The sequence below is a fragment of the Urtica dioica genome, chromosome 7, assembly GCF_054948205.1.
Source record: "Urtica dioica subsp. dioica isolate 48M chromosome 7, U.dioica_male_clone48M_v1_H2, whole genome shotgun sequence".
In the NCBI taxonomy this organism is placed as follows: Eukaryota; Viridiplantae; Streptophyta; class Magnoliopsida; order Rosales; family Urticaceae; genus Urtica; species Urtica dioica.
In genome coordinates this window covers 46,822,897-46,845,665 of record NC_142762.1, presented here as the reverse complement: position 1 = coordinate 46,845,665, position 22,769 = coordinate 46,822,897, and the positions used below count along the sequence as shown (strand labels likewise).

The 22,769-nt window shown below is 37.2% G+C and overlaps 4 protein-coding genes across 5 annotated transcripts; 1 reads left to right on the top strand and 3 right to left on the bottom strand.

Annotated features, from left to right (window-relative positions):
- The first annotated feature begins 276 nt into the window (after positions 1-276).
- Positions 277-3,008, top strand: LOC149392279 (PPPDE putative thiol peptidase family protein). Its single transcript, XM_089618806.1, has 4 exons — positions 277-733; positions 1,626-1,912; positions 2,001-2,288; positions 2,538-3,008. Exons 2-4 carry the CDS (start codon positions 1,702-1,704, stop codon positions 2,783-2,785), a joined length of 747 nt encoding a protein of 248 aa, XP_089474932.1. The 5' UTR covers positions 277-733; positions 1,626-1,701; the 3' UTR covers positions 2,786-3,008.
- A 57-nt stretch (positions 3,009-3,065) lies between these two features.
- On the bottom strand, positions 3,066-5,781 carry LOC149392278 (Phospholipid/glycerol acyltransferase family protein). Of its 2 annotated transcripts, XM_089618805.1 has the most exons (9): positions 5,139-5,781; positions 4,921-5,040; positions 4,708-4,745; positions 4,496-4,560; positions 4,242-4,310; positions 4,022-4,155; positions 3,782-3,922; positions 3,595-3,658; positions 3,066-3,296 (listed from the first exon to the last, which is right to left on the bottom strand). In XM_089618805.1, the coding sequence occupies exons 1-9, from the start codon at positions 5,616-5,618 to the stop codon at positions 3,289-3,291; spliced, it is 1,119 nt and encodes a 372-aa protein (XP_089474931.1). In that variant the 5' UTR covers positions 5,619-5,781; the 3' UTR covers positions 3,066-3,288. The 2 variants fall into 2 exon arrangements, with proteins under 2 accessions (XP_089474931.1, XP_089474930.1); XM_089618804.1 differs by lacking the exon at positions 3,066-3,296 and having other exon boundaries at positions 3,304-3,658; positions 5,139-5,780.
- A 2,887-nt stretch (positions 5,782-8,668) lies between these two features.
- PEX11A (peroxin 11A) lies at positions 8,669-9,775 on the bottom strand. Its single transcript, XM_089618807.1, has one exon. It carries the CDS (start codon positions 9,656-9,658, stop codon positions 8,879-8,881), a length of 780 nt encoding a protein of 259 aa, XP_089474933.1. The 5' UTR covers positions 9,659-9,775; the 3' UTR covers positions 8,669-8,878.
- A 4,324-nt stretch (positions 9,776-14,099) lies between these two features.
- LOC149392276 (anthocyanidin 3-O-glucosyltransferase 5-like) lies at positions 14,100-15,659 on the bottom strand. Its single transcript, XM_089620805.1, has one exon. It carries the CDS (start codon positions 15,625-15,627, stop codon positions 14,188-14,190), a length of 1,440 nt encoding a protein of 479 aa, XP_089476931.1. The 5' UTR covers positions 15,628-15,659; the 3' UTR covers positions 14,100-14,187.
- Between the last annotated feature and the right edge of the window lie 7,110 nt (positions 15,660-22,769).

The window sequence follows — 22,769 nt, the reverse complement described above, 5'->3', positions numbered from 1 at the left end:
ATAGCTATTGTTATTATGACGACACAATTCTTTTAGAAATAACCATATGCAAATAATGATGTATGCACAAATATCCGATTGAAGCAAAATAAAAGCGACAGTAAAATATTTGACCAGAAAAGAAATCGAGTATGTCTTTCTTAATCCTTTTGCGGTAAAATCAATATCAACTGGTGGGTTACAGTCTTCAGAGCTCGCATGCTTTTGGAACCCAAAAAAGAAAGGAAAAGAACATAAGAGAGAGAGAGAGAGAGAGAGAGAGAGAGAGAGAGAAGCAAAGCAAAGGACAATTATGGCCTGTACAATGAGATTCTCGAGTGTAACTATACCAGGATTCTTGCTAACTTGACCTACACTTTTTCCTTTACTTTTTAACCTGCATTACCTTATTATATCCCATATATTTATTTTTATCTGCCTTTCTTTTCCGAAGAGAGCTTTGCCCGAGAGACAAGAACCATTAGACAAGAAAAGTGGGGTTTCTTCAGCTTCCAAATTTTGAGCCTTTTTTTGTGTGTGCGTGGGTATTTTGTTTGTTGGTTTGTTTCTGTCACAATTCACACACACAAAAAAAAAAAAAAAACCCCAGTGCTTTTGAGAAAACACTTATTCTGAGCTGGTATTGGGGATAGTGATATCAAGTTTTTGGTCTTCAAAGCTTGAAGTCTCACCATTTATGAGCTGATCTAAGAAGCTTGGTTTTGGAGCTTCAATGACCATCTTCACCGACTCCGTAAGTACTCTGTAAAACCAAGTTCATTCTCTATTGTTTTCTTTACTGGTTTCTTCTCTTTTCTCTTTCTGGGTTTCTACCCAAAAAATGTTATGCTTAGAAATCTAAGCAGATTTAGAAATATCTACTAATGATTTGGGCCTCAATGACTTTTCCGTCTTATGTCAGATCTTTCCCATGGTTAAGGGTTTAGCAGATCTGAAAATGGATGTTTCAAATTTAGCTTCGAAAGATACCTCATTTTCATGGTGTAAAAAAATGCTTTGGCTTTTTGCGAATGCATTGTGTTTGTGTGCAATTCAAGTTCTAGGCTAAAATTTTGGGTGTAACCTAATGATTAACGAAAAAAAAAGTCTTTCTTTTTCCATGTTTCTACAATTCTTTCCTTCTCTCTCTCTCTCTCTCTCTCTCTCTCTCTCATTTGATATGATATGGGCGTTTTTTTGTATTAATCTCATAATTGATTATAGAATCATATAATTATAAACTAAGTTTCCTTCTCGTGTATGAACATTCAGTCCAACAATCCTAAACTATTCGCAATACCAGTCAAGTGGGGATAAGAATGAACACATTTCTTAATTCAAATATATAAAATCTTAGTTGACTAATCTTCCTCTCCATACCAATAACTCTCTCTCTCTCTCTCTCGTCTCATGAGTCATGACTCATCTGCCAATTATTGAGACCTGCCTTCAAAAACCCAACAATCTCATAAACTAGAATTTTATTTTTCAACACTGCTGTCACATTGTGATGCTTGTTATAACATGCTAACAAGTCCTTTGACTTTCCTAATATTAAAAAAAAAACCATCTCACAAACATCACCAGTCTGTCTTTATGTTCCTTCCCATCTACAAATGCTACAATTTATTTATTTGTGTTTCCAGGTTGGAGATTCAGATTGAACAAAACCCAGAAGAAAAGAAAAGAAAAGATAAGAGAGGGAAAAAAAAAAAAACAAACATGAAATTCGGTATAAAGAAAAGCTGGAAAACTATCGGGCCGCTGCGATTGAGAGGTAAATCAGCCACGAGATTCTGCTTGTTCTCGAAATCAAAGTCCGGAAATTACGGCTCCGGAAGAACCCCGGTGTTTCTCAATGTATACGACTTGACACCGATGAACGGCTACGTCTACTGGGCCGGCCTCGGAATTTTCCACTCCGGCGTCGAAGGTAATGAATAAATTTGAAACGAAACGAAACGAAACGGAATCGATCCGTGTACTAATAAATGAATGGGATTCGTTGTGACTTGTGTCAGTCCACGGAGTTGAATACGCATTTGGAGCTCACGACTATCCGACGAGCGGGGTTTTCGAGGTGGAGCCTCGGCAGTGCCCGGGATTCAAGTTCAGGAAATCGATATTCGTTGGGACGACGTGTCTGGACGCGGCTCAGGTGAGGGAGTTCATGGAGAGGCAGTCCGTGAGGTACAACGGCGATACCTACCATCTCATCGTCAAGAACTGCAACCATTTCTGCAGAGACATTTGCTCCAACCTCACCGGAAAATCCATCCCCAAATGGGTCAACCGCCTCGCCAAAATAGGTAATCACTTCGATCCAACCAATTCCAAAATGAATGTCAACCGAAACCCTCGAACGATAATATATTATGTATAAAAAAATATGCGTCAAAGTTAATTTATTTTAATTTTTGTTATATTTTGGATATTTGTATACAACTAATGGCTACTTTGTAAAACGTTGGCTATTTATCAAAATTTAAGTCTTTAACGTGGCTAGTTAGCAACAGAACCCTTGTTTATTGTATATATGTGTTTTGATTGGACGGCAGGTTCGTTATGCAATTGCATACTACCAGAGGCGCTGAAGATATCGGCGGTGCAACACGACCCGAAAGGGCAGCCATTGGAGAGCGAGAAGAGGAGCTTGAGAAGGAGCATAAGTTGCTTGTCGTCGATATCGATGCGCCAGAAACAGCTCTCCAATTCATCGCTCTTCATTCAGTCTCCCTTGAGAGGTTGTTTGCCTCCATGGGAGCTCAAAAGGTCATCCACCAATGGTTCCATGAAAGAAAGGTGACTCTGTGATCACATTGTACATGTGTATTGTTACGACCATATCTCTGGGACTCACTTACCTCTGTTGTTCATCTTCCACTCTCTCTCTCTCTCTCTCTCTCTCTCTCTCTCTCTCTCTCTACTTGCCGGGTAGGCTTGAAAGCCTCTCAGCCGTTTTGGAGTGTAAATCTTGTAGGCTTTGTTATTTTTATCCCCTTAATTTTAGCCGCTTTCTTTTTCTCTCAGATTAACTTAAGCTTAAGAAAGTAGAAGAGTTCATTGTTCTGTTTTACGTTCCATGATTTGACTTCAATCTATCTATATTCTTCATCAACTTCTTTATGATCAGCAATCATATGGCAAGCTACAATATATTATGGCCTCTCTATAGATGCCAACAAAATAAGTTGAGGTTGAATACATTCTCTCTTTCTGACTACTATGTGCAAAAAAAGAATTGCTTCTGCATAAAATGATTTTCTAAGAAATTTACACATGAGGAGAACCCGAAATTAGCATTTGGCATTACAGACCTGCAGGGACACGAAAGACGATATTCAGACTAAAACAGTGCAAAACTTGTCCTTAAAAAGGGTTTGATATTACATAATAGAAAGTGATCTTTTATTCGAATATTAGAATCATCTGTCTTATCATTCATGTGCATATCCAAATGTTTGCAACTATAATGGGGGTACACACAGTTGCTATGCGTTAATGATAATAACTAAAGCTACAAGACTCAACCGCGACTACGTATCGTTTCCCGAGCGATTCCATTATATTATCAATCGTCTTTCTGATGCAAAACAGGAGGCACGCGATTATTACCGTTGAGAGCTGCATGATATATTCTCTTCTCGGCTAGTCCAATATCCGACATTGTCAAATTACCCTGCAGAAAAGAAAAAAAAAGAGCTAAATTTCCACTTTCCATCACCAGATAGGGCAGAGGTACTACATCCTAAAGCTTTCATTCTAGATGTTAGAGTAGCTTCAATTGAAACTTAGATGCTACCTTTGTCGCCATCAATTTCCTGACGTTCTCGGCAAAAAGTTTTGGGTCATCCACTTCTTGCTGGTTTGGATAGTAGATGGGCAGCCGAGTCACCTCCAAGTGATTAACAAATTGGCAGAGAAGAAGAACCACATGGCGAAACTGCGATTACAAACAATCGATGAAACTAGACTAGACACAAAAACATAAACGCCAACATTTTCTTTTACTCGGAACAAGTCTTGTTTCATAAACACGCACCCCTGAAATCGAGTCCCAAGCAGGACTAAACCTCTGATAAGGATACCTCAAGATCACCGGAAGAACGGGAACTTTGGCGAGAAAAGCACCAGTCTTAAATGGGAGGAGAAAGTCTCCATTTGTAGTCGTCCCTTCTGAGGCAAGAAAAAAAAAATTTGAGGTCCTGCAAAATGCTCTTAAAGCTTGTAAACTAGTTTCATTTGTGGAATTGAAAATGAACCTGGAAAAAGCATCATCATGGGAGCAGACTCATTTGCATGAGCTTCTTGAATTCTCTCAGTTACAACAGCTGCAGAAGTTACAAAGTTGAATGTTGACAAGAAATAAATTCATACACTCGTCTTTTGACTTTGACATGCAATTCATAATGCTTTCCGTGCTGTCTATACATTCGAATCAGAATATTGGAATACAAGGAGAAAAGCCTCCACAAGGACTCAGTATTTGCGAAGCAACATATGCAATTATATTCACCTGCAACGCCCTTAAAGTCCGAGGATTTCGACTCCCGCTGAACATAAACACAACCAAGGCATTTGCTGTGAAAAAAAAAAAAAAAAAAAACGGACTTGAGTGAACTTTTCTCGACAAATAAATTTCTTTACTAGCACTACCCTTTTCTCATCAATCAAATCTCTCAAGTGAAACTAGCTCAGAACACACATAATAAACCTATGATGACCAACCTGATCAAGCCGACTAGAGGAAGCTTAGCCACTGATCTCTTCATCAACAAAATCCAACATACAAATGTAACGGCCAAGAAAGAATAATGTCAGTTAAAAAGTACCCAAAAAATTCCCTCTTGTATTACACACTCGATGAAACTCCCTATTAAAGTTACTTTCAACAATTGACAAAACATTCTACTCATAATGGAATATGTTAACTGAACCAACCTTAGCAACAAAGCTTGGGAACGATGAGGACATATGATACAAAATATCAACATATGATACATGATTAGATATGATAACTCCTGGGCGTTCATGCTCGTCAACCTGACTCTCACCCTCAATCTGACAAATAAAAAGACAATAATGAGGAACTCTCGAAACTAAAAGAACAAAGCAATGACCAAGTACTGTATCAAGAATAAAAAAAATAGAAACCGTACCTCACTCTGATCGGGAATCAGATTGGTCTCATTGATCCAATAAAATCCAAAGACGAAGAGCAAAACTCTAGAGCAGAACTTCCCACAAGCAAAGATCACGGCTCTCCTCCAACCACCCATGTGCGCGTAATCCTCTTGATCGTCACCACCGTCGTCCCGATTCGGCGCCGAGAACAAAGTACAAACCCTACAAATCAAGTAGTACACAACCAGAACGCTCATCCCCACAAAAACCCTAATCGGAACCAAAGTCGCCATAGCCGCGCAAAGCAGCACCTTCTCCGCCACCGGAATCTCGCCCAGGCCCATTGTGCCGTACACGTCGCTTCGCACATACGCCGCGCACTTCTTCTCGAGCTCCTCGAGGCTCTCTCCACCGTCGGCGATGGCGGCGTAGGGTTCCGGCGTCAGGAGCGGCCGGTCATCCTTCGCCTCCGACGGCGGCGAAGAGGAACTGAGGTCTTTGAGCTCCGATTCCATCTAATTTGGGCTAATCGACCAAGGAATTAGGGTTTCACTGGACCACCATCGATTCGCTTTCGAGGTTTTCCAGTACTTTTTGTCGGTATAGATCTGCCAATCTGGGAAAAGGCATATTGTTAAGTGAAATTGTTGAAACACGACCAAGTAAGATTTTCATTTTGATATAAAACTATTTAAATAATCCTATGATGCATTCTATTCTATTAGACGAAGCGGGGATTTCCTACGGGTGGTTCTACCGTACGCCTCTTTATAGTGTGCGTTTATCACCATTCGTTCGATTGACTTTGTGATATTACTACATTTGTTTTCTCTGGAAGCTTCATTTGACCACCTTATCTATAAAGAATATATATCTTCGGATAAACGTAAAGATTGCTCTCATTTATTTAGGAAAATAAGTAGAGTCTATCTTTATTCATGTTTCTATCTTTTTTACTTATTGCTTTCCTGATTCCAAGTTCCAACTAATCTACTTATTTGGGACGATATGATTTGAATGAATTAGAATGATCAATTTATGAAGGTTTGTTATCAGCCATTGATTTCATTCATGTTACAGTTATAAAATTAATATGCATATCAATTTGCACGTCTTAATTATCATTATTGTCGTTTTGTCGAGATACCACGGCACTATTTTTTTTTTCTTTATCAAACTATAGAGAATCGCGAATATAAAAGAACTGACTCGATATGCCAGTCTTTTTAAAGAGTTTTAAGTAAGTTTACAAAAAAGAGAAAATTTGTGAAATTGTTAAGGGGCTGTTTGGTAACATTTTTGTTTTTTGTTTTTCAAAATACAAATTTTGTTTTGTTTTGTTTTCTAATTTTTAAAAAATGAAAACATGTTTGGTAATTGCGTTTTTGTTTTCTGTTTTTAAACCGAAAAAACAAAAACATGTTTGGTAATCACATTTTTATTTTTTTAAATAAAAAATAAAAAAAACATGTTTGGTTTGTCTGCTTTTAAAGTATAACAAAAATCATGGGGTAAATTTGTTATTATTTAAAGTATAAAATACGAAAAAAAAAAAAAAAATTAAGGTCTTTTTTTGTTGTTTTTTTTTTTTTTTAGAGAGCTATAGCATGAGCTAATAATTCTGGGAATGGGTTATAAACATACAGTAATTTAGAAATAAGATTACTAAATAAGGCTAAATAATTCATTTATCTGTTAAGCAACAAATTAATGTGAAATTATTTAATAACAAATTTTCTCGTAAAATAATGATAGTTGTTTTTTTTTTTTTTTTTTTTTTTTTTTTTTTTTTTTGCGGATAAGATTTCTAAACATAAAGAAAAAGAAAAGAAAAGAAACGAGATTTGCAGTAGTCTCTGGCGGCGCGCAGGACGTTGACGGTGCCGTCGACCGCCGGCGAGAGCAGCTCGGCCTGCGGGTCCCGCGGGGCTTTGAGCGTGCAGGGGGACGCCACGTGGAAGACGCCTCGGCAGCCTCGGACGGCGGCGGAGACGGCGTCGGCGTCGAGGAGATCGGCGGAGAAGATGCGGCGTCGGCGTCGAGGAGATCGGCGGAGGAGATCGGCGTTCGAAAAGAAGAATCTCGAGAGTTTTTGTTTTTAAAAATTTTGAAAACAAGTTTTTTTTATTCTCCAGTTTTTGTTTTATTCTCTCCCCTATTTTCAAAAACAAAAAACAAAAATGACTTTACCAAACACGTTTTTTTTTTTGCTTAAGGTCACTTTTTCATTTTTAAAAACAAAAAACAAAAAATAAAAACGTTACCAAACAGTCCCTAAATATTATTTCTCCGTTAAACTCGTAAAGACCGTGACAATAAAAGAGAGGATCTCGATATGCCACGGCCTTTAAGGAGGCACAATCGGTAGACGAACATATGGTCGTCTGACTAAATTATAATGACGGTTACTTTTGAGCGCACACACTCAGTTTTAACTTGAATCAAAGAACCGAGGTCCATCGACTAGATAAAGGGCGTGTTTGGCATAGCTTTTTTAAACCTGTTTTTGCTGTTAGCAAAAACCAAACTGCAATCTTACTGTTTGGTAAAACAGTTTTTAGAAAAAAATTCAAAAATGATTTTAAAAATTGTACATGAGTCACAAAAGCTAAGAATCTTAGTTTTTAGAAAAAGCGTTTTTGTATCTGATATAAAATTACTTTAATATCCTCACGTGATTATCCACAACACTGTTAAATATTTATTTTATGTCTATTTTAGTCTTTTTACTATAATATATTTATTTTACCAAACGCTAAATCAGTTTTTGTTACCAGCAACAACTATTTTATAAACAGTTTACCAAACACCTTGTCAGTTTTTGAAAAAAACAGTTTTTTTCAAAAACTGAATCTAAAAGCACTTTTTTTAAAAACAAAGTTGTGTCAAACGATGCCAAAATGTCGTATATCTTGTAAAGATTTTTTTTTTAAAATTGTCCGTCCTTGTAGAGAGTAGAGACCATAGAAGACGGTCTAATACATCTCACTTGATCAAACATAAAATGAAAACGAATACATCTCACTTGATCAATCATAAAATGAAAACGAATACATATCACTAGTTCAACATAAAATGAAAACGAAGTGCAGAGTAAAGTTAAACAAACAGTACACAAAATCAACAGCTCAAGGATCATTTAGCTCCATAAAATACTATAATGCTCAATCATAGAAGTTCAAGGACTATTTGAACTTAAAAAAACAAACAGGCTATATAAATATAAGATGATTTTGGCTTCCATGTGGTTGCTGAAAAACCAGCCTGTAGTGCCACCAAACTTTTGCAGGTTTTATGAATTACTCTCCATATGTCTTGAAAGCTTTGCGATGTCAAAATTTGCATGCCGTTCACACAAGAAATGATATATATATATAGGGAGAGAGAGAGAGGCTTGTGGTGGCATTGTCTGGTTGGATCGATTTCAAAAAAGCCAATCGCTCTGATGTTTCCAATTTGCTATTTGAATTCATGTGTTGATTTGTGATGAAACTTGTTTAAGGACTGAATAATAACTTCCCAGTCTAATAAAAAGGACGATAATGCAGACAATGGGAGGCTAGAATTTGTTAAAAGGGTGAAATTTTCACCATATGAAGATTCAATATTGAAAATATTCCAGTTTGTATGTATACAACAATCTTATTTCAGATGAATTCCGAGTTTTTTTTTTTCTTTTATCAATACAAAAATAAAAATAAAACCAAACTGAATCCTGAAGAAAAGACCATAATTCATTTCTCACCTTCTTAAAACGATGAACGACACGTCGTTTTCAACAAGAAATCCAATTCTTGTGAGTGCTGATGAGCGCCGAGACCAGCCCTGCGAACGACACCGAAAGCGGGCCGAAGATCACCCCTTTGCCGTCGCGAATATCGGCTAAAGCCATCAACGCGTCGGCCAAATCTTGAACGATCGACAATCTTTTCATCGTTTCCTTGAATCTCAGCTTCCTCAATCTTTCTTTCTCGTCTGGGTACTCGATTCCTCTCAGAATCGCTATTCCGATGCTCGATTCCAAGCAAGCCACGTCCTCGCGAATCCATTTCAGATCCCTAATTTTCAGCGAAATGCTTCCAACGTAGCCGACTAGCTCTGCCCAAGCGCTGATCGTTTGGAACGTCTTCGAGTGCTTGGGATCGATCAGCCCCGATTTGGCGAGCCACACGAACTGCTCGACGAAGAAGTAAATCCCTTCGCCGCCGTAGGCGATCGCCGAGAGAGCCAAATCCTCTGGCGAGTCAAATCGCGAGGCTCTCAGCGCGTTCACGTCCTGGACGAACTTTCCGAGCCGGAAGGCCTTTCGGCTAAGTCCGACGCTGGATTCAAAGCTCCTGAGGCGGCGAGTCAGCGTTAGGGTTTCGGGAAGAGCCGAGGAGGCGAGAGCGATCTTCGCGGCATAGCGGGAGATCTTGAGGAGCTTGTCAACACCGTCGCGCTTCGCGAGGTAAGACTCGAGGTGGTTCAAGAAGTCACGATCTTTTTTCGCCGGCGCGTTTGGGGGATTAGGGTTTGGATTAGGAATTGCAGTCGTGGAAGGTTTAGAATCCATGGATAATCGGAGACGGAGTCGGAGAGGGAGCGAAAATTTTAGTCCTAAAAAACACGTTTGACGAAAGACGGCTCTGAGGGTCCGAACGATGACGTTTAGTTCACTTTTATTTCTTTTTTTTTTTTTGGGTGGAGTTCACTTTTTATTTCTTATTTTGCTATTTTGCATAAGCTCGTCATCACCTTTTCGAATGGCGTGCCATTTGTATAATAATATATAATATATTTTAATCAGGATAAAAAATATATGAAGATATAAAAAAAAAAAAAAATACGTAGATTTTAAAAAATGAATTCAAAGTTTTTTTAAGACACTATTTTTTTTTATTAAAAGAAAGAAAAAAAATCCGATATTTTAGAATAAACAATACTTTGTGTCTAAGGACAATTCCAACCCTAACACTAAATTTTATTTTGAAATCACACTATTTTTGTGTGTTTTTATCACTAAATTTTTTTAACTCCACTCACAACACTAAATTTCACACTAAAAATACTATTTTCATTACTATATTATTAAAACAAATAAAATAGTACAATAAATTTGGTTTGGCAGTGGAATTGGTAATCAATTAAAGCTAAAATAATATAAAAACTATTATTTTTCATTTTACCGTGTGATACAGTAACACATCAAATTTGACGTGATACTGTACACACACTAAAATATAGTGCTGTATTTGCAGTGTGGTTGGAGAAGATTTTGAACTATATTTGATGATATACCGTGTGGTATGAGTTGGCCTAAGGTCTAACATCTTCTTTTTTCTTTTTGATTAAAAAACAATTGTAATGTAGAATGAACAGTATTTTGAGTATAGCCTACTTTACATATATATAATAATAATTTCTTTAAGTAAATATTATGCGAAGCAAAGGACATGGCAGTTTTGTAATTTTGTAAAGTTTAAAAAAGTTATATTTATTCAGTGATATTTTTGTAATTTTAAAAATTTATAATGACATTTTCGTCCAAACACTATACAATGAACAGTGAAGTTAGTATGCGTGAATAGTAAACTTTTCTTTTCCTCTATATAGATACTTGTTTCTCAATTGTTACAAGGAGAAATGACATTTTTTGTCTCTCGACTATGTGACCTATATTAATGTGGTCTCCGAACAAAAAAAATTGCAGCGTGGCTCCCTCATAATAGTGTGGCTCCCTCATAATGATTTTACCTTAAATCATTATGTTACATTTAGCGTCAAATTAACCGTTCATTGACCACGTGGCTATCACGTTTTAGACAAAAATAGGGTAATATAAATTTGATTTAAAAAAAAAAAAAAAAAAAAACTTCAACTCTCTCTCTCTCTCTCACTTGAAGCAACAAAAAAAAATCAATGTATACATGCATGCACATAAAAACAGATTGGATTATTTAAAGATTATATTGGCTAAATTTTTGTCTGACGAATCTGAATCCTTATTTGTGTAGAAATTGATTTACTTTCAAACACATAATGTAAGTAAGAACGAAGGCTTAGAAGTAATAAGACTGAAAATAAGAGCAAAATGTGTGAATTTGAGAACATTGCGCTAAAATATGTATGAGAATACGAGCACATACGTATTTGTACCGATATACAAGCATTACATATATAAATACAAATATTAATGTTTATATCCGTATTGATTATAAAATCCGTAACGTTTCTGATTAGTTACATTGGTTACACACTTCAAATCTAACTTGAATCTTCTTTATCCAGCTGTTGTAGAGTTGAGTTGTCCAACGAGCTTGACATAGAAGTGGCATTAGATATTAATCTGTCATTGAGTAGATCTTATGTTGAGCTCGTCGTCGATCTGGTACTTGAAATAGGCCGAGCTTGCTTCATTTCCTCGTATCTCTTCACTCGAGCCTTCAAAATTGGGCCAGAGCCATTGGACCTTTTAAGTGGACGAAGTCTTACACCAACAACCATCAAATAATTTAAAGGGCTTAGTAACTTTGGTCAATAACACCTACAAAATAAGTTGTCGTTGTTGCCATTAATTTCAACGACTTCTGATTATTTGCGATTAATTTTATTTATTTAAATATAATCAGTGACGAAACCAAAAATCTAAACTAAAAGAGACTAATATGTGAGAAAAAAAATTAGTGGGGGCTGATATGTAAATTGTTAGGTTAATTTTTTATTTAAAAAAAGGTGCATTAGGAAAATAGCTAACTTAAACGCTTGATATTACTAAATAACTAATGTTTGGTAAATCTTAGGTAAATAATCATTTTCATGTATTTACAGATGTAAATTTTAGATAAATAGACACCTCTATATATTAGATCACGACGCCACGTCATTATTTATGGCTATTTACTTATGATTTACCAAAAGTTGGTTATTTAACAATGTCAAACGTTTAACTTGGCTATTTTCCTAATTTTTTGGAAAAAAAAAACACTAGCAAAAAGTGCAAAACAAAAAAAAAGTTGGCTATAGCTCCTCCTGGATCTCTATTGGTTTCGTTATATATATATATATATATATATATATCAAATTTAAGTTTTTCTAAATAGCCAAAGTTTTATCAATTTTGCAAAATAACCATTAAAAAAAATTAATGAAAATCAAATATTCAAAATACCATTCTTTAAATATTTTAATATTACAATTTTTGCAAAATAACCATTAACAAAAATCAATGAAGATCAAATATCCAAAATAGCATTCATTAAATATTTCAATATTACAAATAAAAATAATAACTAAATGAGTTGACCATAACCACATTTAATTCTCTCTCTCTCTCTCTCTCTCTCTCTTAACGATGAGTTTATCTCTTTCCTCCGACTTTTAGTCTTCATTGCGGCGCTCATTTACCGATATCAACACAAATATAGCGATATTAACACAAATATACCGACGTTCATGCAATTTCTTTCCTAGAGAGGGAGCGGAGCGGTTTTGGTTTTTTTCCCGTCGAAAGTGAGGCCTTTTTTTTATTATTATCAAGAACAACTTATGCCTCAAAAGCCCCACCCGGTCATCCAATCTTCCACAGCTCTGCAAACAAACCCCCAGATCAAATCAAATGAGCTTAGAGAGAAAAAAGGAATGACAAACACAGTTCAAACAAATAGAGCTTTGAAAAGGTTCTCAAACCTTGTATAGATCCAAAAGAATGTTGTCAAGAGATTCTTGAGCATGATCAGAGCACCACCGATGCCTCAACAATTTGATGGCTTCAACCATTTCCTTGGCCCTATTCTGCTACGTCATTACGATAGCCATGTATTTTAAAGCGATGTCGACTCTATCGCCTATCGCTGGAATTTATCACTATCCAGAAAAGAGGAATCACCTTTTCTGGATCCCTGCCATGCAACTACACCATACACAAAATTTAAATGAAGAGATAACATTAGAAAATTCAATTTTATTATAATATTAAGAATTTTCTTGGTGCTGACTTACTTGAACATTTTTTGCTCTAACATAAGGAGTGACCGACCGAGACTTTGTTGGCCACATGGAAGGATTCTGACAAAGTTATCATAACTCCGATGGGTTTCGCCGGAGAAGATGGAACTGATTTTGTCGGCATGAAGCTTGACGGTGCGTTCCACATATCTACCAACATTTTTTTTTCTAGGGTTTCAAATTTTTTTTTTTGGAAGATATTGACAGGGATATAGAAATTGATTATTTTTTAAAGATTTTTGAAACGAAGTAGTTTAGTTCGTATAATTTTTCTATAATATATAGATAGATATATAATTTGAGGAAGTGATACAAATTTAATACCAAACTTACAATAATTATCAAACAATATTTTAACTATCACTATTCATCTCAAAGAAGAAGAAGAAAAATAATCATTAACATAATTAATAAGTAATCACTAACAAATCATGACAAAAACATGTCATAATTACAAAATTATGAGTTAAACCTATTAGTTAAAAGTAATACAAACGGCCAAAATTAGATTTTAATATCTTGCAATGACAGATTTTTCTGTAGCGATTATTTTAGTTGTTTAAATTAACGAGAATATGATGCTGAAAGACTAGTTGATGAAACCCGGTCCCAAATAATAATAATATAAAAATACAGGAATTGATCCAGGTCTGGGAAATCACGCCACGTATACAGTGAAGTGTTCCTATATTATTCGTAAACTTACTATTTAACTTAATATTTAACATATATTCAGGCCGCGGAGCATGATATATTATTTAAATACAATGCTGAGAGAAACTTTGCATCGCATTATCAGAAAGCGAAAAATGCCATACAGATAAGTCTATAGCTGGCTGTTACGACGACCAGTCTCTGTGTTATGACTACTGTATCAAAAGAAGAAGAAAAAAAAAATCTAAAAATATACGATAAAAAATATATGCCTGGATACGTATAACATGCGTATTAATTATTCGACTATAATAATTATCATTAGCCAAAATCAAGCAAGTAAGGTACACAAAAAAAACAAAGTCAAGCAAAGCATTAAAGATACACACATTGATTTTATTCGCCATTAATCAAATACAATAACAACAACAGTACAAACACGCACTAGTACGTCCACTCTTTGACCACACGTGCCAGGCCGTCGTGGGACGAGCCACCGGGCAGCAGCGCGGCGGCGGCGCTATCCCGGAGCTCCCGAGCGCGGCGGCGCATGTCCTTCCCCTCCACGGCCTCCCTGACGGCCGTCTCGATCTCCTTCCTAGTCACGAGCCCGGTGGCGGGGTCCGGCTGCGGCCACACCGCCGCCCCGACCTGCTCGGAGAGTATGGCGGCGTTCATCCGCTGCTCGGCGTACATCGGCCACGCTATCACCGCCACGCCCGCCGCCAGGCTCTCCAGCGTCGAGTTCCACCCGCAGTGCGACAGAAACGCCGCCGTGGCCGCGTGGCCCAGCACGGCCCCCTGCGGGGCCCACGAGGGGACCAAGAGCCCCCTCGCCTCCGTCCGAGCCGCGAACCCCTTCGGGAGGTACCCCGAGGGGTCGGGGGCGTCTTTTTCCCCCGCGTCGAAGAAAGTGCCGAACGGCACTTCAGCAGGAGGTCTTACCACCCAAACGAATCTCTGGCCACTGAGCTCCAAGCCCCAGGCCATTTCCTCTATCTGGCCTGGGGTTAGGGTTCCGCCGCTCCCGAGGGCCACGAACACCACCGAATTCTCCGGCTGCCGGTCCAGCCACGCCAGACATCGCCTCCCGGACTCGCTCACCTCCTCCGTCTGCTTCACGAGCGGGCCCACCGGGTACACCCTCGGGGCGTCCCGGTAAAACCGGTCCTCTTTTATCGCGCGGAGAGTGACCGGCTCGAGGTCTCCCCACGTGTTGACGAAGACCCCGGCGGCTCTCGGGAGCATGCTGACGTGGTGGAGGAACCAGGCGTACTCGTCGAGCTTCCGGTTCTTGACCTGGTCGACGAGGTTCTCGGTCCGGATGGGCTCGCAGCCGGGAGCCCTGACGGGCCCGGGGAGGTCGACGAACTCGGAGTCGGCGGCGACCTCGCCGTGGAGGGTCGGGAGGTAGAGAGAGAAGGCGAGGAACGCGGCGGAGGTGGTGACGAAGGAGTAGACCGGGACGGAGAGCTCGTCGCAGATCTCGATGGCGGCGGTGCAGAAGAGGTCGATGACGAGGGCGGTGACGTCGGCGAGGCGGCCGAGGAGGAGGGGCTTGAGGGAGGCTCTGAAGCTGACGTCGACGACGACGGAGAGGCGGGCCAGGATCTGGGTTTCCGGGACGGCGGCGAGGGCGGCGGAGGCGTCGGCCTCCGGGAGGTGGATGACGTGGAGGTTCGGAGGGAGGATCGGCGAGCGGAGGAGGTGGTCCTGCGCGGCGGAGGCTCCGGTGGTGATGTTCAGGAAGCTCACTCGGAGGCCGTGCTCGCCGGCAAGGCGCTTCGCGAACTCGAACAGAGGGATGATGTGGCCCATCCCGGGGCTCGCCACCACCGCCACGTGGCATGAATTCGGCGTCGGAGACTCAAGTTCCACGACCATGGTGGTGCAAGTTAGTTTTAGTCTATTTGTGGAGTGAGTGTGTATTGGTTGTTTATGTGCAACCCTAGAAATGTTAGATATATATAGAGAGAGGAAATATATGATATATGATTATCATGCTTGTACGCACGTCATTATAACGTAGATATTTTTTTTTTATTGGTAATAATTGAATGAATAAATGACGTGAATTCTTGTGTGTTTTAGTCAGCTTTATGTCGTCTGGTGGTATTGGGCTTAAAATTATTGATATATACTTTCCTGGAGAATGAAGACTAGATCGGGATGATGCGGAAGTGAGATCACTTATATTTAAGTAATTTTTTAAGTTGTAAATTCATTTTTACTTAGGTAACTTATTTTAAAACTAAAGTAACTAATAATAAAATCAAAGTATGACTCGTCTCGAAGCACTGTAGAGTTTAATAGGAAGACAGAAGCTAAAACGCACTCTCCCGAAAAGTTTTCCTCTTCTGAAAACCCTAGCTTTTCACTCTGCCGCCGCCCCTCTGGATTTCGGACTCCGTCACTGTCACGGTTCCGGTCCAGGGGGAGGGCGATTCCTCACGGGAGTTGGCGTTGCTTTCGTGTATCTCCACCTCTTTGTTTTCTCAGCCCGCCGAGCTCACACGCCTCCACCGTTCTAGATCCGCCGGTGAGTCCTCACGCCGCCTCGTTTCTCGACCTCGGCTCTCGCCCCGCAAGATCCTCTCCCTGGCCGACCCCGCCATCTCGTCGACGTTGTGCGGCGGCTGGCTCCTAATCTGCGACCGCCGACTGCGTCTGGCTCACGGAAGCGGCGGCTTTGGCGCCAGGCTGTCTCCACCGGCGTTGGTTCTCTCTCTCGGGTGGTCCTCGCCTTCTGAGGCTTCGTGGGGAGCCTGGATTGCGTGTGGTAGCATATCTGAGTTGGGTCTTTTTTGTGGATGGCTTCCTCAGTTTAGGCGTTTGTTTTTGTTATTTGCTTTTCCTTTGTCTTGCGTTAAATTGGTACTGTTGTGTTATGTTTTGCTTTGGAGTCGGAGTAGCCGCAGCTCCCTTTCCCGTAGTGAATTTTCTGTTAGGTTTTGATCTATGTAGGTTGAAGAGCCATCTTATTCGTGACTATCGGACCGAGGTTGGTTGGATTTTTCCATCGCCAATCTTTGGGTTTTTGAACGAGCCTCTTGTGTGTTCTATTCGTGCTTGTAATCCTTCCTGTTGTCGGAAGTTTGCACATACGTGTTTTTACCGGAATTTAGTGTTAGATCTACTTCGACTTAGATCTTGATGATCCATGAACTAAAATGTCTTTATCCTGTATTTATGAGTTTTTTACTCAATTTTAATGAAAAATCCGTTCTATTAAAAAAAAAAAGTAAAATATGGTGGCCAAATTTTTTAACCTTATGGAAAATGGTTCCAAAATTTATTGGTAGACGCGTCTGAGAGTGGCACATATAAGTTATATAACTAATTCTTGGAAAGTCTAGCTGGGATGGAGCATCTTTTCTTATCGCGATTGTTTTCTGTCTCTAAAGTCTGACTCATATAAAATCTGTTTGGATGTTCGTCCAAAAAAAAAAAGATCTGCTTGGATAATAGTCAAGTTGGGTTTTTTTTTTTTTTTTTTTTTTTAATATAAATATTGCAGAAAACAGCGACTTATAGTAGGCGAGCGTTATGTAGAAGTAGAAGGGGCAAACATTTTATCAAGTTTCAGTAAATTGAATTGTTCAATAGTTATGTGTGTTGTGTGGTGCCGGTCATATTCACTTCAATTGAATTATTTAAGTCAAGTTTGGTTTTATTTTGTAATCTGTATATGTTACAGATACAGAATAGTGAAACAATATATATACTTCTAAGCTTTTTCGTCCAAAAATGAAAATAATTAAAGAGGTCAAGAAGCGCTATCTAGAAGTAAAAATAAATATCTTAGAAATAATGAGATGAATAGTGTTTTAAAGCGTTATGTCGTAAAAAAAAATATGATAGTTGTTTTAAAGTATTCTTTTAAATATATTATTGTTTAACTCTAAACCATTATTTTTCTTATAATTAAGAATCTAAACTAAACAAAGTTTAATGAAAAAAAATATAAACATCAACCAGTTTATAGCTCGAAAATCTATTTTTGCAATAAAATAAATTTATACACATTATTCCTACCATTAATTTGAAAAAGAAAAAAAAAAAAAAAATTTCTCAACAAACATTTTTATCAAGTTTCATAGAATTGAATTATTCAAGTTAGGTGTGTTCTGTGGCCTTTTCACAATCAAATAACCTATTTTTCTTTCATATTATTCATGTCTATATGTATAGCACTATACGTCATATATAATTACATGAGTTAAATAGTGGGCGTTGTAGATTTATAGCAAAAACTAAATTATAAAATTGAGATGTAGCCAACGTTTGCAAACGTTTAGAAAAATAGTCAATGACAATTATATTTGACTTAAATATCCTCATATTAAACATGCTTTAATTAACAAAAAATATATATATATAAATAATTTAAAAAATTCGACAATTAATGACAAGTGTTATGGGCTCCGAATTTCTAGAAAAATTTCAACATACTTTCTTAATTAAAAAAAAATTCACAAATTTCGTTTCTTAGTTTTTCTCTGTAAACCCAAAAACTCATACTAATCTTCATTGAATTTCCATTTATTCCCCAAAAATTTCGAAAAATTTTCAGTTATTTCCATTAAAAAATTACATAAATTTCTAGTTTTTCATAGAAAAAGCTTTGAGTATCACTGAGAAGAAAGAGACGACGATAATAACGATCCTAAAAGTTTATTATGCCTTGATCTTGAAAATGAAGATAAAAAATCACCTCTCGCCAGTGAACGGTAAATGTATCAATGGTGGACTGCGGCGGAATTCTAGAGCTGTAGACATGACTTTTCATTCCCTCAAAAAAAAAAAAAGACATGACTTTTCATCCAACATAATAGGTCTATTTTTTAAGCTTTCCTCACCACGAATCCATAATATTTGGAATCATTCAATTTTCGAGTTCATATGAGGAATATATGAATTTTTTATTAGGAAAAAAAATTGTATGAGAAAAAGAAAAAGTGGCGAATCATTATAGCAAAAAAAAAAAAAAAATGCATGAATGACAAAATGAAAAATTCAAATGGCTTATTCAAGTGTTACATCGTCTGTTTGACTATTTTTTAATAAGTTTCTAAACGTTGGTTATATCCAAAATGTAATATTTGGAATGACCTAATAAGTTACAAATTTCTTAAATATTTCGAGAAATAAAATAGTATCTGTTAACTACACTCATGTGAAGGTAGAACTGAGGCCAGCCTTTCCATGTTCGAAGTTCGAACTCCGCTAACAAATTACTGAACATTAAACTCCAGTTCGTTAAAATTACTTTTTAGGTAATTTTATCCGATATTTAAATTGAGAGCAATTTTTACGATTCATTGTTTTTTTTCTTCTTCAAATTAATCAACAACTGTAGTTTTATATGTACATGTAATGGAAACTATCAAGCTAGATCGATCAATAATTAGGAGGGAACAGTGAGGGACATAGGAAATTCCCTTGCCTCTTTTGTGTTTCAAAATTCAGATTGGCTTTTTACTACCCTGGGTGGTATTTCCATAAATGGCTAATTAAATAAAACCAAAGAGCTATTTCCTATGATCACAATTTTATGTTTATGCCGATCAAATTAAAATATGTCAGTTCCAAATTTAGCCGTAACCATGTCACCTCATAAAAATGGAAGAAAGCAAGAAGCAAGAACCAGATGCCTAGGTTGTAGTACAAGCATAACGAGTATCCATGTTTATTTTATTGTTCAAATCAGTGGGATGTCTGAAATATTCCAAATAATTTGTTACTCACTTTATTATACTCTACCGTCCTTTTCATTTTCATTATCATTTTAGGGAAAGATGAAAAGCCTTAACGGTTATTTTACTACAAGATTTATAATTATTATTATTATTATTGTTAAAGGAAATTCGCTCATAAATCAAGATTACATCCACTAATAAGACTCATGGTCAATCGAGCACACAAACGACTTTTTAAAACATCTCTATTGGTAGACATTCTCAAGCGATTGAGATCAAAACACATATATAAAGAGACTAACTCAAACCATATATGTGACACAATGGTAAGTAACAACATCATTGTCAAAGAAAACTGTTTGTCAAAAATAAAAGTTTGCCAAAAAATAAACAACACTACACATCCAACCTGACTAGATTTTAAGGCTCCAAAAATCTTAGAGAAGAAACTAAATGAGTAAATCATCCGGAGAAGCACCTCGTAGCCCCACATCGCCACACCTTGCCCCGATCCCCAAGACTGCTTTCGACTGTGTCATCTCACAAATACGAGATCTATATGGCAACCCTTCTATCGCTTGTCCTATAAAGGCTAATTCCGAGCTTTGTCCCTCCCTCGAGATTGAGGACGGCCAGCAAGGAGGTACCCATTGCCAAGCTCGGCCTAGGGACCATTTAGAGATTAAGTTCAAGTTAAACACAAACAAGAAGAATAAAAGATAAGGAAAATAATAGAATGCCTAAGAAATTCGTTGCTGGCTATTTTTTTTTAAATAGCTAAAAATTTCAATTTTTTTTATAATTCAATGAAAAAGTACTTCGAATCCGAAAGTTATAATGCTTAGTTTGGTATTGAAATGGATACTAATCAAGCAATATTTGAAATATCCATTGATTTACCGAATGATTTATCATTTAAGTATATGAGAGTGATAATGATTATTATTTGGACAAGAGTAGTTAACTCCAAGGGCAGAACCGGAAAAGTTAATTAGGGGGGATGTAAGAAATATTTATGGGGGTTATTCTACAAATTTTTAAGGTAAATTTTTTTTTAAGAATAAGTCAGCCCCTCCTAGGCAGTATCTGCCTCCGTCCCCGGCTAGCTCACTTATCTACAACATGAAAGTGAAACTAACTTCCGACTAGACTTGATGGAACTTGGGGAGAAGGTTGAAAAAGTGTGGCAGCAAAACTCGATGACACTCATATTTTCACACGGCCGCAATCGTTCATATAGTAAATATCTACATCGGGAGTAGTATGGAGATAAACAAGATGAGTTTGGATAACAAAGAAGGAATCCGTGATCATCTTGTTTAGAAGTACTCCGTGAAGATTTTAGGGATTCAGAGAGAAAATGAAGTGTCTGAATAATAAGAAGAAAATACAATAATTTGGATATATAACTCTAATAAAAAATAAATAAATAAAACATTAAAATAACTCTACATAAATATAATAATAACAAATATACTATGCTAATACTCCGATAGGTTAAATCCTCGAATTCGGCATATAGCTAAGAAAATGTTTAGAAAACGAAGTAGCCAGTTAATGTCCAAGCGGCCCATAGCTAAGAAACTTGGGCCTCAAGGCCAGACCTATGGAGTGAATGTGAATGTGAATCTATGTGAGGCGACCAAGTCAAAGAAATGTAGCCGTTAGAAACGCACTAAGTGCAGAATTTGCTTCTTTCTTTTATGTTCTGGTGAGTGAGCAAACTTTGGATTCTTCCACTCAACGGTAAGGAAGACCCTAACTTCTTTAGCAAAAAAAAAAAAAAAAAATCCATATCCTTCACGTAACCCTTTTTACATCACCAAACGACTATGACTCTTGGCCTAAGTTTTTGGCTTTAATGCTTTTTTATTTATTCTGCATAAAAAACCGGAACCAAACCCTTAGTCGCATTTCACTCTCAAACCAATAGTTTATCCATTACGACAAGCGCTTTGAACTTTTTTATTATTATATTACCAACAGCTTACTTATTTTTTTGCTCAAGTACCAACAGTTTACTTGATGGATTACTCTGGATAATCTAGTATTGGATGCATTTTAGTGCACCAAAGATTTTCATTTCTTGTGGTTTAAGGAAAGATATTGTTTTTCTCTTGAAATGATGTGCTATTTGACACATTGACTAATTCAGTCCTCAAAGTTTGTGAAAACGGAAAGCGAAAGATTATTTGACTGCTTTTTACTTGGGAAATTTAAACAAATTAATGCTAATTACAATTATCACTAGAGGAAATACAAATGTTAAAATTAGTGCCTGAAAAATCTTTGGTGGGGAATATCAATTTATCCCCATCAGTAAGGATTTTTGCTTTTCTAGCATCTCACAACAATCAGCGGTTCAAATTGTTATGTTTCATAGAGGATCAAACGAAAACATAGGGATTACAAATCAGCTCAAATGCTATCTCATTTCCTTTCGTAATTTCCTTGAAATTTTGTAATTTCATATAAATATCCAATATCAATACTTTAAAATCCACTCACCGTCATTAAATTACAGTAACACAATACATAACTCTATGTATCTAGCTCCGACCCAGTGTGGTGTATTTTTATGCTCTCTAGTAGTGGGTCCCACTTGACTTAATATTCATTTACAACCATATGATGGTTAGACTTAGACTGATTGGTGATTGTAACGGTAAAAACCGTAAGAGCAACATTAATGGTTCCTAGCTTAACAATTTAAGGCCTTGCTTGCAATTATGAAAAATGTTAAGCTATTTGCTTAATCATTATTTGGCATTTTAGCTATGTGTTTGGCTAGTGAAATTAGCTCTATAGAGCTAATTGCTTAAGCAAACTACATGGGACCCAATACACTATTTTGGTAATTATTTTATTGTTTTTACAAATGGAAATTGAATAAAAAAATAAACAAAAATAGAAAATGACAAGTGGGATAAACTTAAACAAGATGATAAATTAGCTTACCATTGTGGATGATTTAATTTAAATAAATTATATTTTGCTATGGCTTATGTGGCATGGTAAACTAATTTGACATTAGCTTACCATTGTGGATGCTCTAAGATCCTTTTTTTGTACGAGAAATTAGAACATATCGTTAGAAACATAGAAGGACACGAGTAACTTTTTTTTTTTTTTTTTTTTTTTTACTATGTGTCAATTTACCTGAAAGTGTGTCATTTATATCATAATTAATTTACATATTTTGTCTCTGTGTTACTCCTTTTCCTTTTAGATCTAATCAAACACACCCCAAATGCGATGGATGTTTAATTAGAGGATAGTGGTGAAGGGGTAAAATCGATATTTTGCTCGAACCCACAAACGTCCCTT